The sequence below is a fragment of the Mus caroli genome, unplaced genomic scaffold, assembly GCF_978045245.1.
Source record: "Mus caroli unplaced genomic scaffold, Mus_caroli_1 scaffold_20, whole genome shotgun sequence".
In the NCBI taxonomy this organism is placed as follows: Eukaryota; Metazoa; Chordata; class Mammalia; order Rodentia; family Muridae; genus Mus; species Mus caroli.
In genome coordinates, this window is record NW_028227275.1 from 32,119,667 (window position 1) to 32,142,856 (window position 23,190).

The 23,190-nt window shown below is 45.9% G+C and overlaps 2 protein-coding genes across 7 annotated transcripts in view; one reads left to right on the forward strand and one right to left on the reverse strand.

Moving 5' to 3' along the window:
- Spata6l (spermatogenesis associated 6 like) overlaps positions 1 to 2,207 on the forward strand; it is a 44,507-nt gene extending 42,300 nt beyond the window's left edge. For 3 of the 6 annotated variants that reach the window (XM_085833784.1, XM_029472772.2, XM_021152215.3), the window contains exon 13: positions 1,574 to 2,203. The gene's annotated coding sequence lies outside the window, so the exon portion shown is untranslated. Of the gene's footprint in view, positions 1 to 1,573 lie in introns of all 6 variants that reach the window. The other 3 variants (XM_021152211.3, XM_021152210.3, XM_085833785.1) reach the window with 2 other exon arrangements.
- Positions 2,208 to 9,960: 7,753 nt separating this feature from the next.
- The window catches only part of Slc1a1 (solute carrier family 1 member 1), a 79,214-nt gene continuing 65,984 nt past the window's right edge, over positions 9,961 to 23,190 (reverse strand). Inside the window, exons 7-12 of the mRNA XM_021151606.3 lie at positions 22,269 to 22,453; positions 21,098 to 21,205; positions 19,157 to 19,279; positions 18,387 to 18,581; positions 14,375 to 14,509; positions 9,961 to 12,296 (exon numbers count right to left, since the gene is read on the reverse strand). Of these exons, the coding sequence (XP_021007265.1) occupies positions 12,050 to 12,296; positions 14,375 to 14,509; positions 18,387 to 18,581; positions 19,157 to 19,279; positions 21,098 to 21,205; positions 22,269 to 22,453 (993 nt within the window). The 3' untranslated portion in view covers positions 9,961 to 12,049. The remainder of the gene's footprint in view (positions 12,297 to 14,374; positions 14,510 to 18,386; positions 18,582 to 19,156; positions 19,280 to 21,097; positions 21,206 to 22,268; positions 22,454 to 23,190) is intronic.

Sequence of the window (23,190 nt, forward strand, 5' to 3'; positions counted from 1 at the left end):
TGGGACATGGGGCTTGAGGCATGGGTGGTAACTTTAAAATGAGAAAAATTTCTACCAAATAAATACAGCCCCTTGAACAAAGAGAAGAATCTTCATAATGTCCTCAAATCTCTCAGGTAACCCAGGTTCCTGTGCTTTGGTCCTTAGTAAGCTAATGACCACATCTAGTGTCATGTATGACAGTCCTCTGTGGAAGTGGGCTCCAAAGACTGTCTCTGATGGTCCCAGTTCCCCAGGCAGTGCCAGGCCCTCCTTCTCTGTGCATGAGGGTGCGAGTACATGTGTGTATGTGTATCAGGTGACCACATACTACATACATCAGTTCCAGTCCACTGAATGCCTGCGGTTTCTTCATCTGCTCTCAGATTTCATCTGGAGGTGACCCTCCGTGGGAGGGAACAAGAGCCAGCCTCACTGTCAGGCATCTAAATAGATGGGGGTCAAGGACCTCAAGTCAGAATTTCCTCAGACGGGAAAATTGTAACCTCCTGCTCTTTGCAAAACTCAAGCACAATACAAGGAAGGGACAGTGGTGGTGCACGCCTTTAATCCCAGCACTTGGGAGGCAGAGGCACGTGGATTTCTGAGTTCATGGCCAGCCTGGTCTACAAAGTGAGTTCCAGGACAGCCACACAGAGAAACCCTGTCAAAAAAAAAAAAAAAAAAAAGGAAGAAAGGAAGAAAGATTAAGTTGAGTTGAAGTGCTGGTTTCTGGTCCTGGCATAGCCCAGAGTCCTAGCTCCCAAGACAGCAGTGGCCATGGGGTTTAATCTCACCTATCCTAGAGAATCCTTTATAGCCATTATCACCACAGCTGAAAGCAAGCCAACCCAATCCGAGAGAGCCCAAGCTTCATCAGTTGGCATCTTCCATCTAGATTTAGGCTCCAGCATCTGATGGAGCTGTCATTTGATGGTTTGTGGGGGACTGATGTATGGGTGGGGGGATGATGATGGAATGATACATAGTCTGTCTTCATCCCATAAGCCCAAGTCAGCATCCAACAGGCCACACAGGTTGGTGACTATGCACCCAAGGTGCACAGCAGCAAATGCCCAGGCTACAGGCCTCAAAGAGCCTTAGGATTACCTGGGGGACTCTGAGAAGGCACTGATACCTATGGCTCTGTTCGGCCCCAGCTTAACCCTAGTGGTGGCCAGCACTGAGAATGCAGCAGAAACTTGCTCTTTAGGAGATTATATGCACTTCTAAGATGACATCTCTACAGTAGACTTGAGTTTTGTGAAGAATCATGGGGAATTAACAGAACAGTGAGTGTGTCTGACACTCGCCCTTAATGGCATCCAACAGGTTTGGGCACATTTGCTGTGAACGGAGGACTTCATTCACTGTACCCATAGCATGGGGAGGGAGATGCTCTCAGTGCAGGCTCTGCTATTATACCAAGAGGGCAAATGCTTTCCCTTATTCTGAACCTGAGACACAGGGGAAGGGGCTCAGAAAACAGGCGATGCCAAGGCTGAGCTGGATCTAAGCTTAGGATAGTTTGTTTTTTCCCTGGCTGCGCCGACAACTCAATGCCACACATAGATGTGCTCTTTGAATTTCACAGGGGAACATGGATGAAGGATGAAGAGTTCACTCACCAAGAGACTGACGTTTGAACACCATCCCCTGTTGTTTGGGTTGACTTCCTGGTGCCTAGCCCTTATTAATTCAAACCTTATACTCGGGTCTTTTGTGCCCAAGGTAAGAATTGTTGATTAAATTCTGTCTGGGGCTCTCATTCACTTGTCACCTGGAGAATTTGTGTCTTCCCTTGTATTTATTTTGAGCATGAAAAATAGAAAAAAACATAATTAGAAGAATATGAGGGGCTTTTCCATTTGCAAATTATTTTTTAAAATTGTAACAAACACATTTTTAAAAATTGTCACAAATAGGTCTTCCGTGAGACAGGACATTGATTATTTTGGGAGATAACCTGATAAGTCAACTGGGAAAAGACCATCAACTTGGTTTTCTCTTTCTGATAAATTTGATTTTGTGTTTCATTTTCTCGTGTTAGGCTCAAATGACATCAAGTCCCTTATTAAAGCCCAAGAAAAACACTATTAACATCTGAAGAGTTCAGCTCTCATTTTAACACTTAATTTTCTAAGATGAATTTGCAGGAGGGATTAATTTCTTTAGTTTAAACTGTTTCCTCTTCCAATCTCCCCTTGATAAATTCTTAATAAACATAGATCGGAAACAGAGTCTTTTGCAAACATTTTTTTTTTTCTCTAAGAGAACTGCTTTAAGTAAATAGATTCCCTGGAGAGTGCCACCCTGGCAGGCTTCGTGTTCATCTGCAGGAGCCTTTATGAAACACCTGTGCAATCTGAGGGAACAAGAAGAGGAAGGGAGAATCCTGCTGGGAGGGGCTATGGGCAAGCTGCCTCCCTTCCATCCCATCATGACTTCTGCATCCCCCTCTGCCTCTATTGCTGCGGTCTGAATGTTTGTGATTCCTTGAATTCCTAATTTGAACGGTGATACCATTAGATGGAGGTTGGGGTGTGTATGGTTGAGGAGATCGAGTTCATAAGGATAGAGCCCCGTGGGTGAGGCTGTGAAATAGGCCCTGGGAGCTCTGTCCCTCCTAACACACCAGGGCACACACAGTGAGGGGAGCAAGCAAAGGCCTTTACCAGATTCTAGATTTGCCAGCACCTTAACTCTGGACTTCCCGGCCTCCAGACCTGTGAGAGAGAGACTAATTTCTTTTGTTTATAAGTTACCTAGTTTACGGGGGTTTTGTTTTACACAATATACTAAAAACCTTTTTGGGTTTTATAAGATGCAATGATTTTTTTTTTTTTTGTTTTCTCCTGTAGAAATTGGTTTTCAAAAGTAAATTGAGAAATAGATACATATTAAAACAAACAAACAAAAATAATCCTGAAACAAAACAAAAGTATTTAGAATTTCAGCCAAATAAAGGTGCATTCCACCTTTGGAAGCAGATTATAAGGCTAGCTTACATGTACTTTTAAATGTCCACAGTGGCTTTTAAATGTCCACAGTTTGTTATTTGATGTGAATTTTAAGTAGCCATCAAAAATAAAAGCTAATACCATGGTGGTTCTGTTCTCAGAAGAGGGCTACCTACATGAGCAAGGGGAGCAGGCCAGCCCTAATGAGTCTGCCTCTCATTTCAATTGTTAAAACAAAAACAAAAACAAAACAAACAAACAGGCGGAGACGTTCAGTATTGATTTCCAAAAACATCTTATTTTCCTTTTTCCTAATTGTGTATCTACGTGTGTCTGTGTGCACATGACGGCAAGTGCCTGCAGAGGTCACAGGTTTCTATGCCCCTGTAGCTAGAGTACCTAAGAGTTGTGAGCTGCTGAACATGGGTGCTAGGAATCGAACCTGGGTCTTCTGCAAAACCATCATGGGCTCTTAACTGCTCTTCCATCTCTCCAGCCTCTGGAGCTTCTTCTTTGGGAGGTAAAGGGGGAAGGTTTTGAGCATGAATTCTTAATTTAATCAGAGGGGTTTTTTTTTTGTTTGTTTGTTTGGTTGGGTTTTTTGTTTGTTTGGTTGGCTCCTGGAACAAGCATCCTTTTTGAACCTGGGCCTTCTAAGCCTCTACACGGCAGCACCATCTCTCTCTGCTCACCTATAGGCTTTGAATTCTAACAGAGATTTTTAAAAGGCGGTCATGAAGGATAATGTCAGACCTAAAGTGGTTTTAGGTGCTAACTTGAGACTCTTGATGTGTTACCTATGTGAGGTCAGCCTAGTCTGGATGTTGAGGCCCTTCTCAGGGTGTCTATGTCCCAACCCAAGCTCCTTTAAAGGGACTTGCTGTGGTCCAAACAGGGCTTGCCTTCTGTCTGTGCTGTTTCCTAGTTATCTGCTAGCCCTGCCAGATGAAACCATTCTCCTTCTTGATTAGGGCATCCACTCCAGCACCACTTGGGAGGTTTCAGGTCTTGTAGGGACCTATTCTCCTTGCCTTTTGTCCTGCTGACAATGAGAACTGTGAATTCTGCTCCCTTGGTCTGGGACCCTTCTTCCCTCCACATTGGGTCTGGATGTCCCAAATTATGGTGGCCAAGTTACTTTGTCAGAGTGAAAAAGACTGTTCTTGGTCTCACCTTCAGAAGTAGGGAATTGGGACCAAACAAGGTCATAGGTAGGCCAAGGACAGAGCCTCTTCAGCAGAGTGAGTGGTTCCAGTCCTAGAGATTTCCACCTTGAGATGCTGGAGAACCTGGTAGCTAGGTCTACTTTGTCTGGATTTGAGACCTAACACCACACCATTTCCCTATCCTTTGTCTCTATTTTTAAAATGCCCTACAGCTCATAGTCAAAATCGCCCGTCCTTATAGACACAGAAGGCTCCATGCTAGGGCAGTCATACTCTGTGACTCTATGGTATCACAGCCTTGCCCTCTCTTTTTAAGGCTGGCCCAGGCATAATACAGTACAACATATGTACTGTCTGGTTTGTGTTACATGACTGGGGAGTTGGGAGTGGAGGGCTTGTTTCTTCTCATCATCTAGTCAGTATGACAGCACTGAGGGTTCCCATGGATGTTCCAGAAAGAGTGATCAGGATTCCAGAGCTTGTTGGCTCCAAGACACATGTAGGTTAGGACTTTCAGAAAAAGAGCAGGATGTATCTCAGTGACAAAGCACCTGCCTAACAAGCTCAAGACTTGAGTTCTAAGCCCAGCACTGTGCTTGAAGAGAGGGGAGAGAGACATCTGGCAACTGCTCTAGGGGAGAGAGTTGAAATATAATCTGTAGAGTAGCAGGGTGGTTGTGAATAATTGAGGGTATTTTTGAGCCAGGTGGGGTGTGTTATTGTATGGAGTAGCCTGGGTAGATGTGGAAGGGGCCAGAAAAAGGACAACTTTGGGGTCATTTGGAAAACCATGTCTTCCAGGTACCTTATTATCTGCCATATGGTAGTGGGTGGGACATGACCACCCTTAAGGTAGGAGATGAAGGTTCTGTGTGTTTCACTTTGTAGGACCCTCATCTATTCTCCTGCGTTCCTTTGCCTAGCCTCTCAGTTTGCCCTGAGCCTGTGTCCAGAGCGTCTCATGACTATATCAACCCAGCTGTGAAGACAGAGCCCCTGGTTTTTGACCCAGGTTCTGCCATCGAAGGCTCAGGTCTTAGACATAATTTAACCTTGTCATGACTCAGTGTCCCCTTTGAGATGGAGGCCCTGATACTATCCTCCTTGTAATGTTGAAGTGCAGATGTCTCATTTTAAAAGCATGTTAAATCAGTGCCCTGCACAAAAGCAGAACCAGCGAGTATTAGCCACTATTACTTCCATCTCTTATAATCATTTAAGGAAAACATCATTTCCCTTCACTTTCTTGCTAAGGACACGGAGGCTCAGAAAACCAAATGTCAGAGCCTGCTTTCAAACCCTGGTTGGTCTTGTCTCCAAACTACAAGGCTTATCTGTTGTTTTCGTACTTCTTGGTTGTCACATGAACCTTATTGACCTCAAGGATTCTAGGAGATTCATCTGAGGGCTAAAAACCCTCATCATTAGCTCCTCATTTATCTCGAGTGACAGGGAAACTCAGGTCCACACCAGTCTTAAGAATGAGGTTTAGCCACCTCTGTGTCAACAAGAGGCACTCTCTGTTATTTCCTGGCCTTGAAATGTTGTTTGTAAATAGCATTTTTTAGGAAGTTCTCCCCCCACACCCCCCCACCTCTAGCAAAATAAGCCCCCCTGTTCCTTTTCCTCCAGGAACTTACACTTGGATCCATGTTTTGAGCTGAGATAAAGATCACACCTGTTTCAGTGGAGTGACTTCCAGGAACAGAATGTGAGCGGTTGGGTGCCGTGGGTGGAAGTGCTTGACTCATTGTGGAAACTCATGTAAGATCATCTGACTTTGCGTAAGGGAAGTTCAACCCCGGACATATGATGACATCCTTTGTGTGCTGGGTTGTGGACTGCCCTACCCCTGACCAACCCCCTTCCGTAGCCCTTTGTGGGGATCCACCACTTTCCAGTTACTGTGTGTCATCAAGATCCAACTCTGCTCAGTGGAGGACTGGATCCTGTAGGAGGGAGTGGTTGTGTTAGGGTACAAGATAAGTCCTGTCCCCTATTGGAGTTTCTATCCTTACTAGTAAAGATGCTCTAAGTGGTTCTCGGGTGGCATTGCTAGCTAAGACTCGGTGGATGGATCTATAGTCGTCAACCACAGTGGGGTTTGAGATAGCAGTGGCTGGGAACTGGAGAGAGATGGACCATGCATGTAACCTTCTCCAGTCTCATATGAGATGTTCAGATTCCCCAAACCCAAAACGGAAACTGCAGAAGTCTCCATGGCTATATAGAGCTGTGTTTAGTAGTATAAAATAATGATATAGATTTAAGTGAAACCCGTAGAACTCCATTTCAGTTTTTGTTTTTGTTTTTTGTTGTTGTTGTTGTTTTTTGTTTGTTTTTTTAGCCAAGTCTCATATTAATAAAACAAGGTAATACCTAACCATGTGATAAAATACTGTTATTTCTCTGTGGCCCTGGAATCTTTCCTGGGAAGGGAGCCAGTGATTTCCTTGGATGTTAAAGAATAGGAAGAACAAATTGGACAGTAATTTGGGAGAAGTGAGGCATTTTGGACTACATTGGGTTTTGTAGGGAAAAGGATTATCTCCTGGGGGCATCTTCTGAAGTGTCTTTAACATTAGCCCCGGGGCTTACGACTTTGTGCCATGGACACTGAGGTTTACGGGTGAGAAAGAGAGGACTTTCTGAAGAGGGTGCTCTGGAGTATGGAAGTGCCTGGTCAAGCATGGAGATGGGAGGAAATCCCAGGGCAACTTGTCTTAATGGTGCTTCAAAGAGTGTGCATGTGTGATGAGGGCCAGGATCCCATCCCTCTAAGGAGGCAGCAGGGCCGGTGGCCTTGGCTGAGCTGCAAGGCAAATATGAAATATGTAATAAGAGCAAAGCACTGGCCAAGAGGACAATCACCTTGTGGCTAGAACTCAGGACATGAGCTCCTTCATGTTCAGTGTCTGTGACTTTTGTGAATCAGGATGAACTCAGAGGCCAGGTCAAGTAAGGTCTTTTGGGAGAGGATTTTTTTAATAGTCTCTTTTTAATAGGGGACCTAGACTAGGAAATACTCTGCATACTTGGCAGAAGGGGAGGGGTTTCTGAATGGCAGGGCAGGGATTGCCAGGCACTGAAGGCCTGGCCTTTGTTTATCTTTCCGCATCTCATTCTCATTAGGAAGGTTTCATTGTTGTAAGTAGGACCTAGAGGATTATTAACATACAAGTTGTTTATTCAAGGATTAATGGGAAGAGGAAATGCAGGAACACTCAGGTCTAAAGAGCAAACAAAATCTGGCAGCAACTTCAGAGTCAACATGGTCCCCTCGGGTTCCCTCACTGAAACGCATAGCAGAGGGACTCAAATGATTGAACCAACCTCTCTCGCCATGCTTACAACTCAGATCTGCTGGATTCAGAGGCAGGAAGAACCATTACCACCCTAAGATAAAGGGGACGGAATGGGTATGTTCTGGAAATATTAAACTCAGTTCAGGAGAGACTTCTGGAAAACATTCTGAGGTTACTATGGAGTCAGTTTAGTTTAAAAGCCCAGTAGAGGTTGGGAATGGGATCTGGAGTTTAGCTGTGTGGCCAGGGTAGGAGACACTGTGTGGCCATATTCTTTTGGTATTCATCTGGCAATGGATGGCTTTCTGGTGGGGTGCATATAGAACAGAATGATACAAAGCTTGTCCACTCCTCCCTCAGGATTCAAAGGGCCCATGTGCATTTAGCTGAAGCAGGAAAAAAACCAGGAGGGCAACTTGGGAAGGTGTCAGGAAACAGAGGGACAGGGGGCTAGAATACAGGCCAACCAAAGGAGCTGAGAACAGCAGAAGATGGAATCCTGGTGACTGGGGACTGTTTGGGCTTTGCAAACAGGGCACTGGTTACCATGGAGACTTGGGAGAACTGTGTAGGTGGAGAGCAGACCACAGGGGATGGGGAGAGGGAAAGAGGGGGAGGGAGAGGTGAGAGAGGGGGGAGAGGAGAGAGGAGAGAGAGGGAGAAGGATCTATCTGCCTGCCTGCCTGTAACAGCCCTTCTGGAAAAAGTGGACTCTGATTGAAATAGTTAGAAGGGACTTGGGTGGAGAGGGATATGATACTGAGGATATCAATCAGCCATAAAGAGGGGAGAGGTCAAGCCACTGGGTGAAAGGAGGTTCATTGACATTTTAAACTGCCTACTGCCAGAATGGGGAACTGAGGAGAGCGAATTTGTCTAAGTAAATTTGGTTGTAGCAAATTCAATGACATTAGAAAGCACCAGCAACCTTGAAGGAGGACACTGCAGGCTATCATGCATCATAGGAAAAGACTTAGAATCATGTATGTGTCCTAGCTGGGTGAACTTGGGCAAGTTCTTAACCTTAGAAGGTCAATTTCCTTAGTCTGGAAAATGGCAGTAGGAAGAGTGTTCAAAAGAACAAATAGGATTATATACATGTAAAATACTTAGGCCTGTGCCAGCACAGGTCAACACTTGGGTGGTGCAAGGATCATACTCATGTATTTAAATCACTTATCGAGATGCTTGTCCTACAAGAAGCTGTAATTGTGACCACCTGTACAGTCCGAGCCATCCATGTCCATCACCTTGGCCCAGCCTGTGCTCCCTCCTTTATTATACGCTAAAGGCCTTCTTAGCAAAATTTTCAGCATTGCAATGCAATATTTTAAGGATAGGCATTAGGCTGCAAAGTAGATCTCTTCAATGACACTTAAGTGTTTCAAAATGTTCAGGCCACCCTAGACTTGAGTTAAAGTGAACTACCAGCATCCCTGGCCTTTTCTGCCTGGCAGTACCCAGTGAAGGGAACATTGTCCCCACCACTGTTCCTTATGTGACCCTGGGAGAGTCTTAACCTTTTGTGCCAGGTTTTTTTGGGGGGCCTGGTGGGAGGATGGTGGGCATGTTATATTACTGGAAAGGATTACAAAGGTAAGAAGGTACTGGAGTTCTGTGTTCACAAGTTGTTTCTTACCGAGAATTTACTAAATGCAGAATACCAGTAGAGATGTATGTCGTCTTAGTGCTCTGCTAAGGGTGTGCAGGACCTCTTCCTTCTTGTCACAGAGGAAAGGCCCTTAACCACCATCAAAACCACTATTGCTTCTTCTCCCCTCTTCTGATCACCAGGTCACACTGTTTCCTGTGGTGACTCTAAAAATAGAGCTGGGTTTTTAATAACCCAGAGAGCTACAAAAAATTAAAGTCACCTGTTGGTACTGGTAAGAATACTCTCTGTGGATATCGTTTGGGAGACGGCTAAGCTCGTGGGGTGGGCCTCTGCTCAGTTCCACCAGCTATTCCAAACTTGGTTCTAAATTGGTGTGCTGTTGGGAATGTCTCTACCCTGCATGGCAGTCAAGACTCCGTCCTGGATTCCTGTGGCCAAAAAGCAACTGGCACTTTAATGCTGCCTTTCCTCAGTGGGGCCAAGAAATTGTCTGTTCCTCTGATATCTATTACACACGAGTCCTGTTCTGAAGACTGGTACCTGGGGTGCTCAGGTAGGGGCATGTCCTCTCTCTCAAGGGCATCCAAATCCAGCTACTTGTAATTGGTAGTCCTATTTCAGAGGGTAGAACTGGCCCTTCAGTGAACCAATCCCCTTATCAGGTGGTCACACAATTGAAGCAGTTTCTAGCAAATCCGATTTCCGTTTCAGTCACACACTAGGAGCCCAGTTGTCCACAATGGAATAGCCTTTCCGTCTTGTAATCCTCACTGGTGAACAAGAAGGATTGGTGTGTCTTCCTCAAGTCCTGACCTTTCTTTCTCCGGGTGACAAAACATTTCCAAGCCCATCGTCTCTGGTTTTAAAGCCAATGATCTCAGAGAGCTTCTAGCACCAGCCCACAATTCACTTTCTCACACTTACCCAGGTAAATAAAAGAACAGATGAGAGGCAGAAAGATAAGGGGAGAAAGAGTGGGGGAGATGTTTATTGAGAAGGAAGTGGAACATATCATCTTGAGTTAACAGCACAGTGTGTGAAGTGGCTGGTTACAAGATGACCCCAATGATCTTGTGAACAGCTCTGCCAATTCACTGCCATTAAGGAGAACCACCTGATAAGGGGACAGAACCGTCCATTCCTAAATAAAATATCCATTCAACCTCATTTAGATTTAGATTTACTTCCTATAAAGAATACAGATATTTGTACTTCAAAGTTCGGAGTCAAGGGTCACCATGACGGTCAGTCTGTAGCTTTCAGGTGGGCGTGGCCAACTCTGAGCATTCAGTTACCTTCCTGCTATCTTTGGCACAATTTCTGGCTTCTTAAATATAAAAGCACGGGTTTAAGATGACTTAAGGGCACTACAGAAACACGGCTGTTATGAATCTGTCTCCAAGTTAAGAACAAGTTTTTGTTGAGTTTTATTTACAGGATGAGGACAGAAGTGTAGACTTTTATAAGCCACCTTCGGGAATTAGCAGGAGAAAGACAGGCAGAGGATTCTAAGCCACAAGGCTGAGATTCCCAGAACAATCCTCTCCAGGGAAGGACTGAAGTATTGTCCCTGAACCACTGGTACCAGTAGCTTATGGCCTGGTTTTTCTTCTGTAAGAATACAGTGTAGAGCTGGGCATGGTGGTACCTACCTTTCAGGCCAGCACTAAAGAGGCAGAGGCAGGAGGATCTCTGTGAGTTTGAGGCCAGTCTAGGCTACATAGTGAGTTCCAGGATATCCACGGCTATGTAGAGAGGCTCTGTCTCAAAAACTAAAAAATAAAAAACCAAAAGATAAAATAAAAAGACTACAGTATAAGGATAGCTTGGTCACCTTGCAATGAGGCTTATTCAATTTAGGTCACCCCGTTTTGAAACAGCAGTGACTTGTCACTGCTAGTTTGGCCCTGGGGGATGGGGAGGGGCAGAGAAAACCAAGGACAGAAAAGTGGCAGCCTTGTGAAGTGGGTCTTGAAGTCTACTTGAAGATCGAAGCCTTCTGTTGCTATGGGAGCACATCCTGCCTCTACAGTGCCTTTGTAAATGTACTTATTCCATGCTCACAGGGAGCCTCCCCCTCCCGGGAGCCTGACCCTAGATGTTGTATATGAACGGCTGTGTCATCTTAGAGTTTCACCATAATATGTTTCTGCTTTAGGGCTTGAATCACAGTAAGCCAGCAACTTGATTTCTCATCCCAGAGTGCCTGACAGTGTTCTGGTGAGCTCACACCTAGGCTGGAGCTCTCGTTTTGATTCAAGTACAAGGGAAGCTGCATATTTCACATTGATAGTTCATTACTGATCTCTGTCTTGCAAATTACATGAAAATAATAAATATACACACATATACATATAGTTCTATACTGAACACTGGTTACCAGCTACCAGTGTCTCAATACAGTACATTGAATAAAAAACCCTTTCCCCTCCCCTAAACCCCACAACTATCTTTAAACTGTTATTGCAGAACTATGCTGATCTTTTTTGCTCCCCCCCACCCCCGCCCCATGGGAAGTTTGAGAGTGGCTGGAGATGAGGTCAAAATGGAAAATTTGGCACATTAACTGGGTAGGGCTTTTGAGATGCATTATAATCTATAAAAGTAAGAAGGCAAAGGAAGTCCCGCCAATAGAAAGCCTGAGTAAAAATTTGTAGCCAATAATATTGTTTAAAAACCCCAAACACTGGTCTATGCATGAGAAACCAATTTCTCTTCCATATCTATGACCTAATCCCAACAGTTACTGCTTCATATACTTCCAAACTCTGTTGTATAGAATTAGAAAATCCAGATAACACAACTTTCTTATTTCCTTTCAGTTCATCTCACCCCAAATCCCTAAACCCAGAGAACCAAGGCTATAAAGCCAAATATAGAAAATAATCTGGAGGTCTGTTTATCAAACTAAATGTACAGTTGACTCTTAGTGTCCTTCTCGTTCCTTAATGTTGGAGTTTGCTAAGAGATGGCTCCTGTGGAGACGCCCTTCACAATCCCAGGCCTCAATCTGAGGCCAGGCATCTAGAACTGTGAGGTCTGAGTGAACGAGATGGTGTCAGATTTGTCTACCGCGAAGCCCCCATTAACATAAGACTTCTTGGTATCTGAGTCTTCGTTATCGAGGGTTGTGGGTTCCAAGGCAAAGGGATTCACGATGTTGACTTCAGACGAAACATCCATCTGCTCCAGCTCCTTCTTCGAGAGCTTCTCTACGATGCCCGTCCCAAACGCATCACCCAGGACGTTCACCATGGTCCTGAACCGGTCCCTGGGAAAGAGACAGGAGAGTCAGAATGGGCTCAGATTTCCTATGGAGAAAGGAAAGGTTCTGATGTGTTCAGTTAAGATCTAAGTCAATGCAGAATGCTGTCTGCCTGGCTTAGCAGATGCTTCAGGCCTGGAGCAGAGGGTGGTTTCTAAAGGGCTGAATAAGAATATGGGCCCCAGTTGGTCCGTGTTCTCAGTAAGTTGCAGTGACATCTCAGACTCCCGAAATTCCCTTCTTCCTTCCCAAATAAGAATGGTGTCTTCAGATAGACACAGAGGGCTCTAAGGATGGCTCAGAACTCAATAAAGTTTTCAGCTTTGACTTCTGTTTTGTGGGTTTCCCAGGTGTAATGCCCATGGTATTAGGAGCTCTCTTTTGACTAAGGTGAGAGAATCTCAGTACTTGGTTGGGGTTTGGATGGTGCCAGGTCTGTGGGCTTCAGGTGTGTCCCTGGGGTACTCATTACTTTACCAAATAAGGTCACTCCATGGACAACCTGGCAGGGACATGGAGGAACAATGAGGTCCCTGAAAATAAAGAGCAGCCTGCAAGTGGGGTCCTCATTGATTCGCCTGCATTGTGTCATAATCCCAGACAGGCTGGAGAAGGGGCCAGTGGCAGAGAGGCCTAGAGTGAAGGCCTAGAGTGACGGCCTAGAGAGGGTGTGTCCATTTTGATGCTGAGATTGGGTGAAAGAACGGAGAACGAGGTCACATTTGTGGAGATGATACTTAGGAAGCCAATGGTGACTACACGTGACAATGTGCATGCCCTCTGTCAGGGACTGCACTGGGCCAGCATCTTTGTATCTTTTTGTTTGTTTTGTTTTGGTTTTTTGAGACAGGGTTTCTCTGTATAGCCCTGGCTGTCCTGGAACTCACTTTGTAGATCAGGCTGGCCTCGAACTCAGAAATCTGCCTGCCTCTGCTTCCCGAGTGCTGGGATTAAAGGCTTAGACCCTCATTCATCTTGGAAGCAAAAGTCACTGCTTCTAGGAAAGATCAGGGTTTAAGTCAGCCTGGTTTCTTCTTTTACTTGAAACGGCTTCCACACCAGGTACAAGCTTGGAACCTCCACAGCATGATCATACCCCTTTCCCCAATCTTAGCTGTGGTTTACAAACTGTTTGACCCTGGTCTTTCTCTAATAGGAAATAAGGTTCAGTATGGAGCTATACTTACTCTAATGGCAGGGGCAGAGCCAGAACTTGGAACTAGAAGGTAGATGTATAGACCTGAGTATCAAAGAGAAAGCCAGATACCAGGCTGCTCCACTTTCAATTTTGGGTGTCAAAGAGGCATCTTTCCTCACAGATGTTCTGTGTATGGTGTGTGTGTGTGTGTGTGTGTGTGTGTGTGTGTGTGTGTGTGTGTATCTGTGTAAGATAGAAGAGAACTGTCTGGGGCTGAGTGGTCGGATTGACTCATTGCCATCATAACACTAGAACTTGCCTTCTGTTGAGCCATGTACCGACTGCCAGCCTCACTTCTAGACACTTGCCTCATATGAGCCCACTTGGTCCCTAACAAGCTACTGCGGTTAGGCATAATTTTTTCCATCTCATAAATAATGCAATTGGGCTTCAGAGAAGTTAAGGAACATCCACATGATCCTAAACCTACTAAGATACCAGATGAGGATTTAGACACAGGCACGTGCTAAAACCTTTGTTCTTGTCACCAGCCCAGAGGATGCCAAAGATGCTTGGAAAGATGCACTGATGTTGAAGCAGGAGGTGCTGCTAATAATGAAGCTAACTCAGGACTGGGATGTGTGGGGACAGACTTATCCTGCTCCTTCACTCCACTGTCTCATGTTTAATCTTGTCCCCCACCCAGCCCCTAACCTTAAGTGTAACCAGGGATACCAGGAACTGATGGAGCTCACTGGCTTTTGAAAACCCCTGCTGAAGTTATGAAGAGTTCATTTCAAGCATGTTACCAGGCAGCTTTGCCAGAAGGAAATGAAAGCAGTAACAGTCAATGCGGGACAGAAGGCCCAGCCCAGCAGAGAGTCTCTGCATGGCTGGGAAGCTGCCTACCCAACCAACCCAGGCAGGGGCCTTTGATCCAACTCACAGGAGCCAGTCAACAGCAATGATCAGGGTGACGTCCTCGGCAGGCAGCCCCACAGCACTCAGCACGATCACCATGGTCACCAGGCCAGCCTGGGGCACCCCAGCAGCTCCAATGCTGGCAGCGGTGGCTGTAATGCTGGAGCCAAAACACAAAGGCAGGCAAGGGTTAGACATCCATGTCTTCCATCGAGGCCTCAGGTCTGACACAGGCTCCATGGCTGCTGTTACAGTTATGGTCCCATACTGAACACTTAGAGCTCATTTGCTAAATAACCAGTTTTGTCTCTCACGCGCGCGTGCGTGTGCATGTGATCTGCCCACCCATCCAATACACACACACACACACACACACACACACACACACACACACCTGTACAAGTGCACACCCCAGAACTGTAGGGGCTTAAGAGGAGCAGGATGTCTCAGCAGGAGGAGAGCCTGTGGCAGGTCACTCTAAAGCTAAGAAGTACTGAACAGCAACGATCCACAAAACTGAGGCAGTTACGAAGAGGTAGGGCAGGGATTTACCAATTTTTTTTTTATACAAGTATTTTCATAAAAGGCTTTATCTACCCACCCTTGCCTCCTTCCTCCTCCAGTCTCAGCTGCTCAGTCATTTACAGAGCACCTAGCATGTGCCAGGAATTTCAGTTGTCTCAGGAAGGGGAGCAGAGGGGTGGTAGAGTGGATTGGCAAGGATGTCTGAGGTGAAGGCAGGGGGATAAAGGAGTGGTTGTGTAGGCTTTACATAATGCCTGGCCATCACAAGACTCTTGTCTTCACTAAGAACATCCCTTAAAGGCACCGATTTGAGAAATTGTGACACTGTCCAAGGTAAAAGCATTCCTGACTGCTCCTTCAGGCCAGCAGATGTCCTTTGTATAAAAGGAAGAGCGACTTGGAATCTTAGGTAGGTAGCCAGGTGAACTTCATTCCCATGTTTTTGACAAGATTCCTCCTGAGCTCACAGTATAGGGTATAGGGACATTTCTCCTAGCATTATCCAGTTTCTCACCAGCAGTATGTTTATTTTAATTGGGCCATTCTGGAGAAATCAAGGCTCACCGCGTCCTGAAAACCCACTGAATGGGGAGAGCAGGCAAGGCCACCCACAGTGCTTTTTGGAGCTGTGGCCTTACCCTCAGGGTATAAAGTATCATTTCCGGATTCGGGTGGGCTGAAAGGCAAAGGTGCAGAAACTGCTGATGTAAACTAGACAAAGCCCAGATCTAGCCACAGATGCGTATTCCTGTGGGTCCCAAAGGCCTCTGGATTCTCAAACAGGCTCTGCTGCCCATTCATCTGCCCAGTGCTGCCTTACAGGTCAACAGCCTGCCAGCTGCTTTGCCTAGTATGTGTTCTTGTAGAGGCTATGACTGCCAGTTCACAGTGACTTAGTTCTGGGGTTGTATCAATGTTTCTGAAAGTTTTAGGCTTATATAATCCAGGGGCGCTATCCTTCCTAAATCCTTTCTGGAAAAAAAAAATCCAACTTTATTTCAATGATGGTTGAAAAAAAATTAAACAATGTATCAAGGGTTTTTCCTTATCAGAAGGGATTTGTGCCCAGGCTCATTGATCCCCTTGAAAGCCTCAACATGTGGTTAGCCATGTCCTTATCAGCGTGAGGCTGGGCTTCCGAATTCAGTCAGTCAGAGAAGACTGTGCTCTTGAGCCTTGGACTTGCTCACAAAGCTTCTGTCATCTGAGTGGCTTTGGTGTGACATTGAGAACAATCTGTCTTCAGGTAAGGGGAAATGGATGAAAACCTATTCATTGTTCAAACACATCCTGCCTCAGCACAGCTGAGCCTCCAGCTTCCAAGATATAAAGGTCTGCCCTAGCGCCCAGGCTCAGCAGGACTGGAGGGTAGGCTGTGGGGTAGCATGAAGTTAGACACATCTGGCTTACATTCCTGGTTCTGGCGATTCTTTGGCAAGGTACTCAACTCCTTGCCTGCATTTGAGGGGTTAGATGTCTGGACAGCTTTTGTGTAGACAAAACCCTGAAAAGTCAGGATAATACCTGTGCAGCAAACTCAGAACACAACACTTCTGCTGTTCTGCCAGGATCAAAACACACACTGCTCTGAGTACAGCAGCCACCATGGGAACAACACAGTCTGAGAATCCTGAGGGACCAGGAGTCTGACAGCTCTCGGTAAGTAGGCAGCCAGGGAAAACATGCTCTACTTTCCCATAAACATTTAAGATGGCTGACTTCCTTTTCCCTCTTTGGGGTTAAAGCCTTGATGTTTTTCCTGCCAGAGGAAACTGCCTGGCGTTGATTATCAAATAGGAGAAAGGGGACTCTAATGATGGGAACCAATCAACTTTCTGAGTTCCCCAAACCATTGCAACAGCCCAAACCAATCAATTCTGAGGGATAAGAGATCTCATCCCACCCTCCATCATATGAAAGTTTCGGCTCTGCCTGAAAAAGCCAGACTCTAGATCCAGGATCCTCTTTTCCAGACTGGAGGAGTCTGTTTCTCTGTGTACTTTTGTGTGCTTTCAATAAAACCCGGCTGAGCGCTGCAAGCTTGCTTTTCCTTTTTACTCTTTAATCAGCCAAGAGGAGGGCTCTGTTCCTGCATCCCTAGTTAACCTGACCATTTGAAAGTCCAACATCCTAAGTTCTCCAAAATCTAAGACTAATTGTGACACTATGGATGGAAAATCCCACAGCTGATCTCACACGACAGATTATAAAATCTAAGCACTACAAATACTTCATGAAATCATGGAGACTATAGCATAAAGTGTACGTGAAACATAAATGAAGCTCACCCAGGTTCATCTGAAACTGACCTTTGAACCTGACCTATGGTCCTGAGATCAACAGGCATCCCAGTCTGTCACACAGTGCGTTCCAGCAGAGCTATCTGTAGTTAGCCTGTTCCACATCCGTGCTACCCAGTTTAGCCACCCAAGGGCCACACGAGGCTACTGGCTAGTAATGCTGCTCTAGGACACAACACCAATGTCATTTTTCCTACCTCCTTAATTTTCAGGCTTCATTTGACTTGAACTTTTCTTGGCATCAGACATTGGGCCATTTTAATCTTTGAAAACAAACCTCTTGTCCCCAAGTTTCCTCGATGGCCCTGGTTTTCTCCCACCTGTTCTCTCCCTCCCCCCTTCCCCCCCTTCATCTACCTCTAATAGGATTTTGAGGTTTCTTCCTCAGTTCCCTCTTCTCTACAAACTTTCCAAATAGTGTCACCCATTCCTCACATTTACTGGGGACTCACTGTGTAGGCACCAGGACCTTATAAGCATTCTCTTAAATCCAGACACTGGCTCTCTGATTCACTAACTCTGAGGTATGCCCAGTGTAGGTCTTGATCTAGGCCATTTGAGGACTTACTGATCTTCTAGTTTGTGGTCCCTGCTCCCATCCAAGCCTCCCACCATACTGCTAATTATCTTTAAAATACTTTAAAGATACTTTAAAATGAAAATCTGTTTATCATATGATAATAATCTGGACTCTTGCTAGGTTCTGAGATATATCTGCTGTTCTGAGCACTTCCCTTTTGTCTTTTCTTGCTATTCCTATTCATCTAAGATTTATCCATACTGTTTTCTCCTCTAGGAATCCTTCTTTCCTCTTCCCAGGTATGTTTGATCCTTCTCTCATTGGGGCCCCCATGATTCCCCATCAATTTTCTGTGAGAGTCCTATCACAAACCCAGCATTTATTTGGGTATCTAACCCTTGTCCACCAGGAACTCCCATTTGAGCAAGAACTGGTGCTAGATTCAACCTTGAATCTTTGGTGTGTAAACTGTCTGGCACCTGTTGGCCACAGTGAACTGAACAGAAAGCTGCTTCAGCAATCCATCTCCTGAAGCAGGAATTGCATGCGCCATGAATCTACCCACCACATCTTGGGCAGGGACTTATAGACCAGCAGAACCATCTCTGGGCCCTTCTCGGTTTCTCTCCACGGACCGTGTTTGCTGGAGGCAGTCCAAGCAGTGATGTAGTGAGAGCGCCATTGTACCTCACCTGATGGTGACAATCTGTCCAATGCTCAGGTCCAAGCCGTTCAGCTGCGCAATAAACACGGCTGCCACAGCTTCGTAGAGCGCGGTGCCGTCCATGTTGATGGTGGCACCAACAGGCAGCACAAATCTCGTGATCCTCTTGTCTACCTGGTTCTTTTCTTCCGCACAGCGGAATGTAACTGGCAGGGTTGCCGAACTGTGGGATCAAGAGAAAAGACTTTAGGTCTAAGAAGGCCAGGCCTCAGTTTCCACCCTAAAAAGATCCCCATTTCCCAAAAGGTGAAAAAAGGGCCCCAAAGCATGCTGGTAATTAAGAAAATAATTTATTCTAATTTTATTTTATGTGTATGGTATTTATATTTTGCCTGTATATATATCCTTATGCTTGGTGCCCTCAGAGGCCCAAAGAGGGTGTTAGATTTCCAGGAACTGGAGTTACAGGCAATCATGAGCCATTATGTGGGTGCTGGGGATTGAACCTGGGTCCTCCCCAGTCCATATGCTGGTACTTTTGGCCAGACCAAAAAACAGGAGGTGCTGTGCCTACCACTGCCCCCCCCCCGTCAGAATCTTTCCTGGGTATCAGGTCACATGGAGAGTGTAAGAAGTACTTGGAATGGTAGAGAAATACATTCAAGAAGACAGACAGAAAGTTTAGGCACCATCTCTCAAAGGTGCCTATCAAAACCAGAAGCTGCAGTTGTCTTCACCAAAAGCTATCAGAGCGGCACTATCTGGAGACTTCCCCCAAACACTTCTCCTCCTGGTTACCTGGACGAGATCATGAGAGCTGTCAGGAGAGCCTGCGCCATACCCAAGGCAAAGCGGAAAGGGTTCTTCCGCACAACTATGAAATAGAGCAGGGGCAGTATTATGAGGGAGTGGATTGCAAGCCTGCAAACGAGAGGGAGAAAATCTCAATACCACGTCTGCACACTGATCCTACTTTTCAGTCAGCTTTAAAAATCAGGACATCTTTAAACTTTCACAAAGACCCAGTGAGATAGGGGCGTCTGACAGCGAACAGATGTCCCCATTCCACTGATGGGGATGTCAAGGCTTGCTTAGCAGAAGAAACACCTTGTCAGAGTTATTAGCAAATTCTGAAGATAAATTTAGATTCCCAAGCTCACTGAGCGTCACATCATCTGCTCTGTCCCTGCAATGCATTCCTGCACTACGCGCACTGATCCATCTCTGCCACCTTCTACAGAAATGTCCCATACCTTCCCTGGCTGAGCCGAGTCTCCCTCCAAGGTCACATTTGTCCCCAACCATGATACCTCATTATAGCTCTCCTCACAGGCCACCCCACCCCGTCCTCTGGACCGAGCTCTGGAATGGCATCTACTGCCTAAGAGGGAGGTCAGAGTTACAACAAGGAGAAACTTGCACTTTAGGACTGTCTCCAACTTCTTTATTATTCCTGTGCTCCCAGAGTGCTTCACTTAGGAAGCTACGGATTGCCCTAAAAGAGGCTGGCAACATGAGACTCACTAGCAGATGCATGTACATTTAAGTGATGAGCTGACTGTTCAGCAAGACAATGCACAGTGAACAGTGAGCTCTACAAAGAGCAATCTTGAGAGTATGAGGAGAGAGTCCTCTTAGTGCAGAGAATCATTGAGATCTTCACTACGCTGTTTAGTTTTCTGTTAGAAACATAAATAGAACAAGAGACAAGAACTCAACAGAACCCCATTAAAGATGGCTTATTATCCCAGGCAGCCACTTCTCCCACCCCCCGCCCCGGCCCCCACCCTTCCCCCGACCCCTGGTATGGCCTGGCTCAGCAGCAGCTCCAGCTCAGGGCTAATAGAAAGTAGAAGCCCTGCCTCTCTCATCTCTGTGGTCTTGCAGTTCAACTCTGACCCACACACTGCTGGACCAGGCTGCTTCTGCATAGCTGGAAAGCTGTGTTCTCAGGCACACCAGGTTAACAACTAATGCTGTGTTGTGGGAACGCCGCAATGTGGTGAGGTTCTGAGAGGGAATCTGATTGGCTCAAGGTGGCTGATTGGCCCGTGGGAATTAAATCGGCATCTTTTACTCATCCTATTGCCCCATATTTCTCAGCGGATAGAACCATCCTGGCCTTGCCGGGCACGTTTGGAGGGAGGCACCATTCAGAACCTATAGCATCTCTTCTTAAGGAGCCAACAGCTTGGCTGTAAGAACTGTGCAAGAGATTCAACCCTGGCACCTTTCCTGTTTGTTTTACGGCTTCTGAAAGGTCTCAGACACTTACTAAACAGCCCTAGCATCTGGACACCCTTCTGACACCAGCTCAGCAAGAATCTCAGACCCAAACCCAGCCCTCCTACTCCTACTTGCGGAAGATGGAATGTATCCAGGTTCTTAATTCCTTTCAGCCCTGGGCTATGTGGGAGGTATCCTTGCCTGCCTGATTCATTTATATTCTTAAGGAAGTAAGGGATAGGAGATAGCCCCAAGAGCCTACACATGAGCTTTTCCTCTTGTTTTAAACACAAGCAATGAAGTGTGTGGCAAAGTCTGGTCCAAGCTGTTCTGCCAGGAGCTGGCGATTAGCACAGCATGATCCACCTACGGTACAGCTGTTAAAGGACAGCCTTGATGCCCTGCTCTCCTCCATGGGAGAAAAGCTACATCTAACCAGCCGCACCCTGGCCTTTCTCCAGTAACCCCAATGTATTTGCAGGGAGCTCTGTCTCTTCTCTTGAGTAGACGTACCCGCTCAGGACAGTGGCCATGTAAAGGCCCAGCTTGCGGAATATTTCCCAGTCTTCAACTTCTATGATCTTCCCAGCAATTAGGAACAAAATGCCAATCGGCATGTAGCTAGAAAGCAAGCACAAGAAAGGCACAGTTCAGATGTCACAGGTCTTCTCAGATAGGTTGCGGGGAGGGAACCAGCTAGTGTGGGCATGCTCAGTGTACATGTGCTCTCCCCTGGGAGAACCACAGGCTATAATCAAGAAGCCAAGGGCTCAGCTTTGAATCTAGCACCCCCCCCCCAAATTAAGGGGGTTCTGGTAAGAATGTGTGCCACAGAAGCACATATGCAGCGTCCACACCCCCCTGCCCCCCATTGGATGTTCTATCTCTTCATTGCACATGAGCAGGTCATTCCAGCCATGATCATCTTGCTTCTCAGGTGTCATCAGGGAGGCAATAGGAACCGCACTGTGTGAGGCCACAGCAGCTCCATTTGTAAAGCTCTATTTAGCTATGCCCTATGCTGGGGAAGTATTTGACACACATCACTTCACTTAATGCTCTTCCCCTAGCCCTGGGCTAGGTTTTATTATCCTTTTCTCACAGATGACAGAGCTGAGGTTTTAGTGAGATTAAATGACTTCCTTGGCTGTCGCTACTGGATATTTTCCTGTCAATCTCTACTATTTAGATTATAAAATGTTGAGCTAGTTCCACATGAGCTAAGGGGTGGTAGAGGTCTCTCAGGAGACCTGAACTTTCGGGTCATCTCACAGGCAGGACAGACACGCAGTGTCTCTGGATGCTAGAAAGCAGCTTTTTCATCAGATGTGGTCATACCTAGGCTAGAACAGCTGGTGATATTCTGAATTTCGTTTCTACCTCGGGCCTAAGAAGAAGCACTTTGTATTCAGATACGCCAGTACCTTCTGAAATCCCTACTGACAGGAAGGCTGGGTAGGTGCAAGTTGCTCTCCAGGATTCTGAGGCAAGAGACAATGGCTGACAGACTTTTAGGTCTAGATTAATTCCTGAGGAGGTTGTGAAATCAGGTAATACTCCCAATCTTGATTTTAAATGTCTGCCTTCTCTAGGAAGGACCCACATAGGAGCATAGGCCTCTTCTTCCCAGGTCTGAAAAGGCATTATCTGTGGGAATGATATGGTGTTAGTCAGCACTGCTCACCACATGATGATCTGGACGATTTTCATGGTGGCGTCACTCAAGGCATTGAAGAAGTCCACCAGAATCTGCCCCTTTTCTCCCATTTTTCCAATGACAAGGCCAAAGACGAGGCAGAAGATAATCAAGCCCAGGACATTGATGCCGTCTGAGTACAGGCCCACGATCTTGTATTCCTTTGTCTTGTTCTATGGATCAAACCCAAGGAAACGCACTGAAGCATGCTGGGAGTCAGAGTTCTAAGAAGTAAAACGACAGCGAGGGAAGTCTGCATGTGAAACGCTTTGTCCCCCGCCACTGAGGTTTACGGGGCTTTGTCTTCTTAACAAGCTCCTCTGTGAACATGTCTTTTGAAAACTTCCAGTGCTGCGGTGTCGCACGTTCTTATGAATTTTATAATCGAGGCATTTTTCAGGGCTAACCACTAGCGACATTTGGAGGCTTCTTTTTAAAAAGATAGAAATTAATAATGCAAGAACTACATGGTGTTTACCAGCATGAACATTCAGAGGACATTCTACCATCTGGTCCTTCCCGATAAGGAAGCCGAGGGACAGTCATTGCTGCCTTGGGTCTCATGTGACCAATGGGGATTTTAAAGAGATGAAAACTAGCCAGACATCTGATAGTATGAATCATTTCATCACTTCATTCTGATCAAAAAATAGCATGCAATTTACTAAGGGGTAGCATAATCTGTATAGGATAGGCCAGGTCTATAAAGAATTATGCTGATGAGTCACTGGGGTACCAGTCACTTCTTATTTATGAAAAAAATGTTTATGGAACAGCTAGAATGTTCTAACTGCACAGGCTATAGTGTAAGGTCTTAAAATGTAGCTGGAGAGACAGGACCAGCTAGGAGAAACCCGAGCCAATGCTGAGACTATAGGTCATCAACTCATAGCCTCTCTATGTATGAATG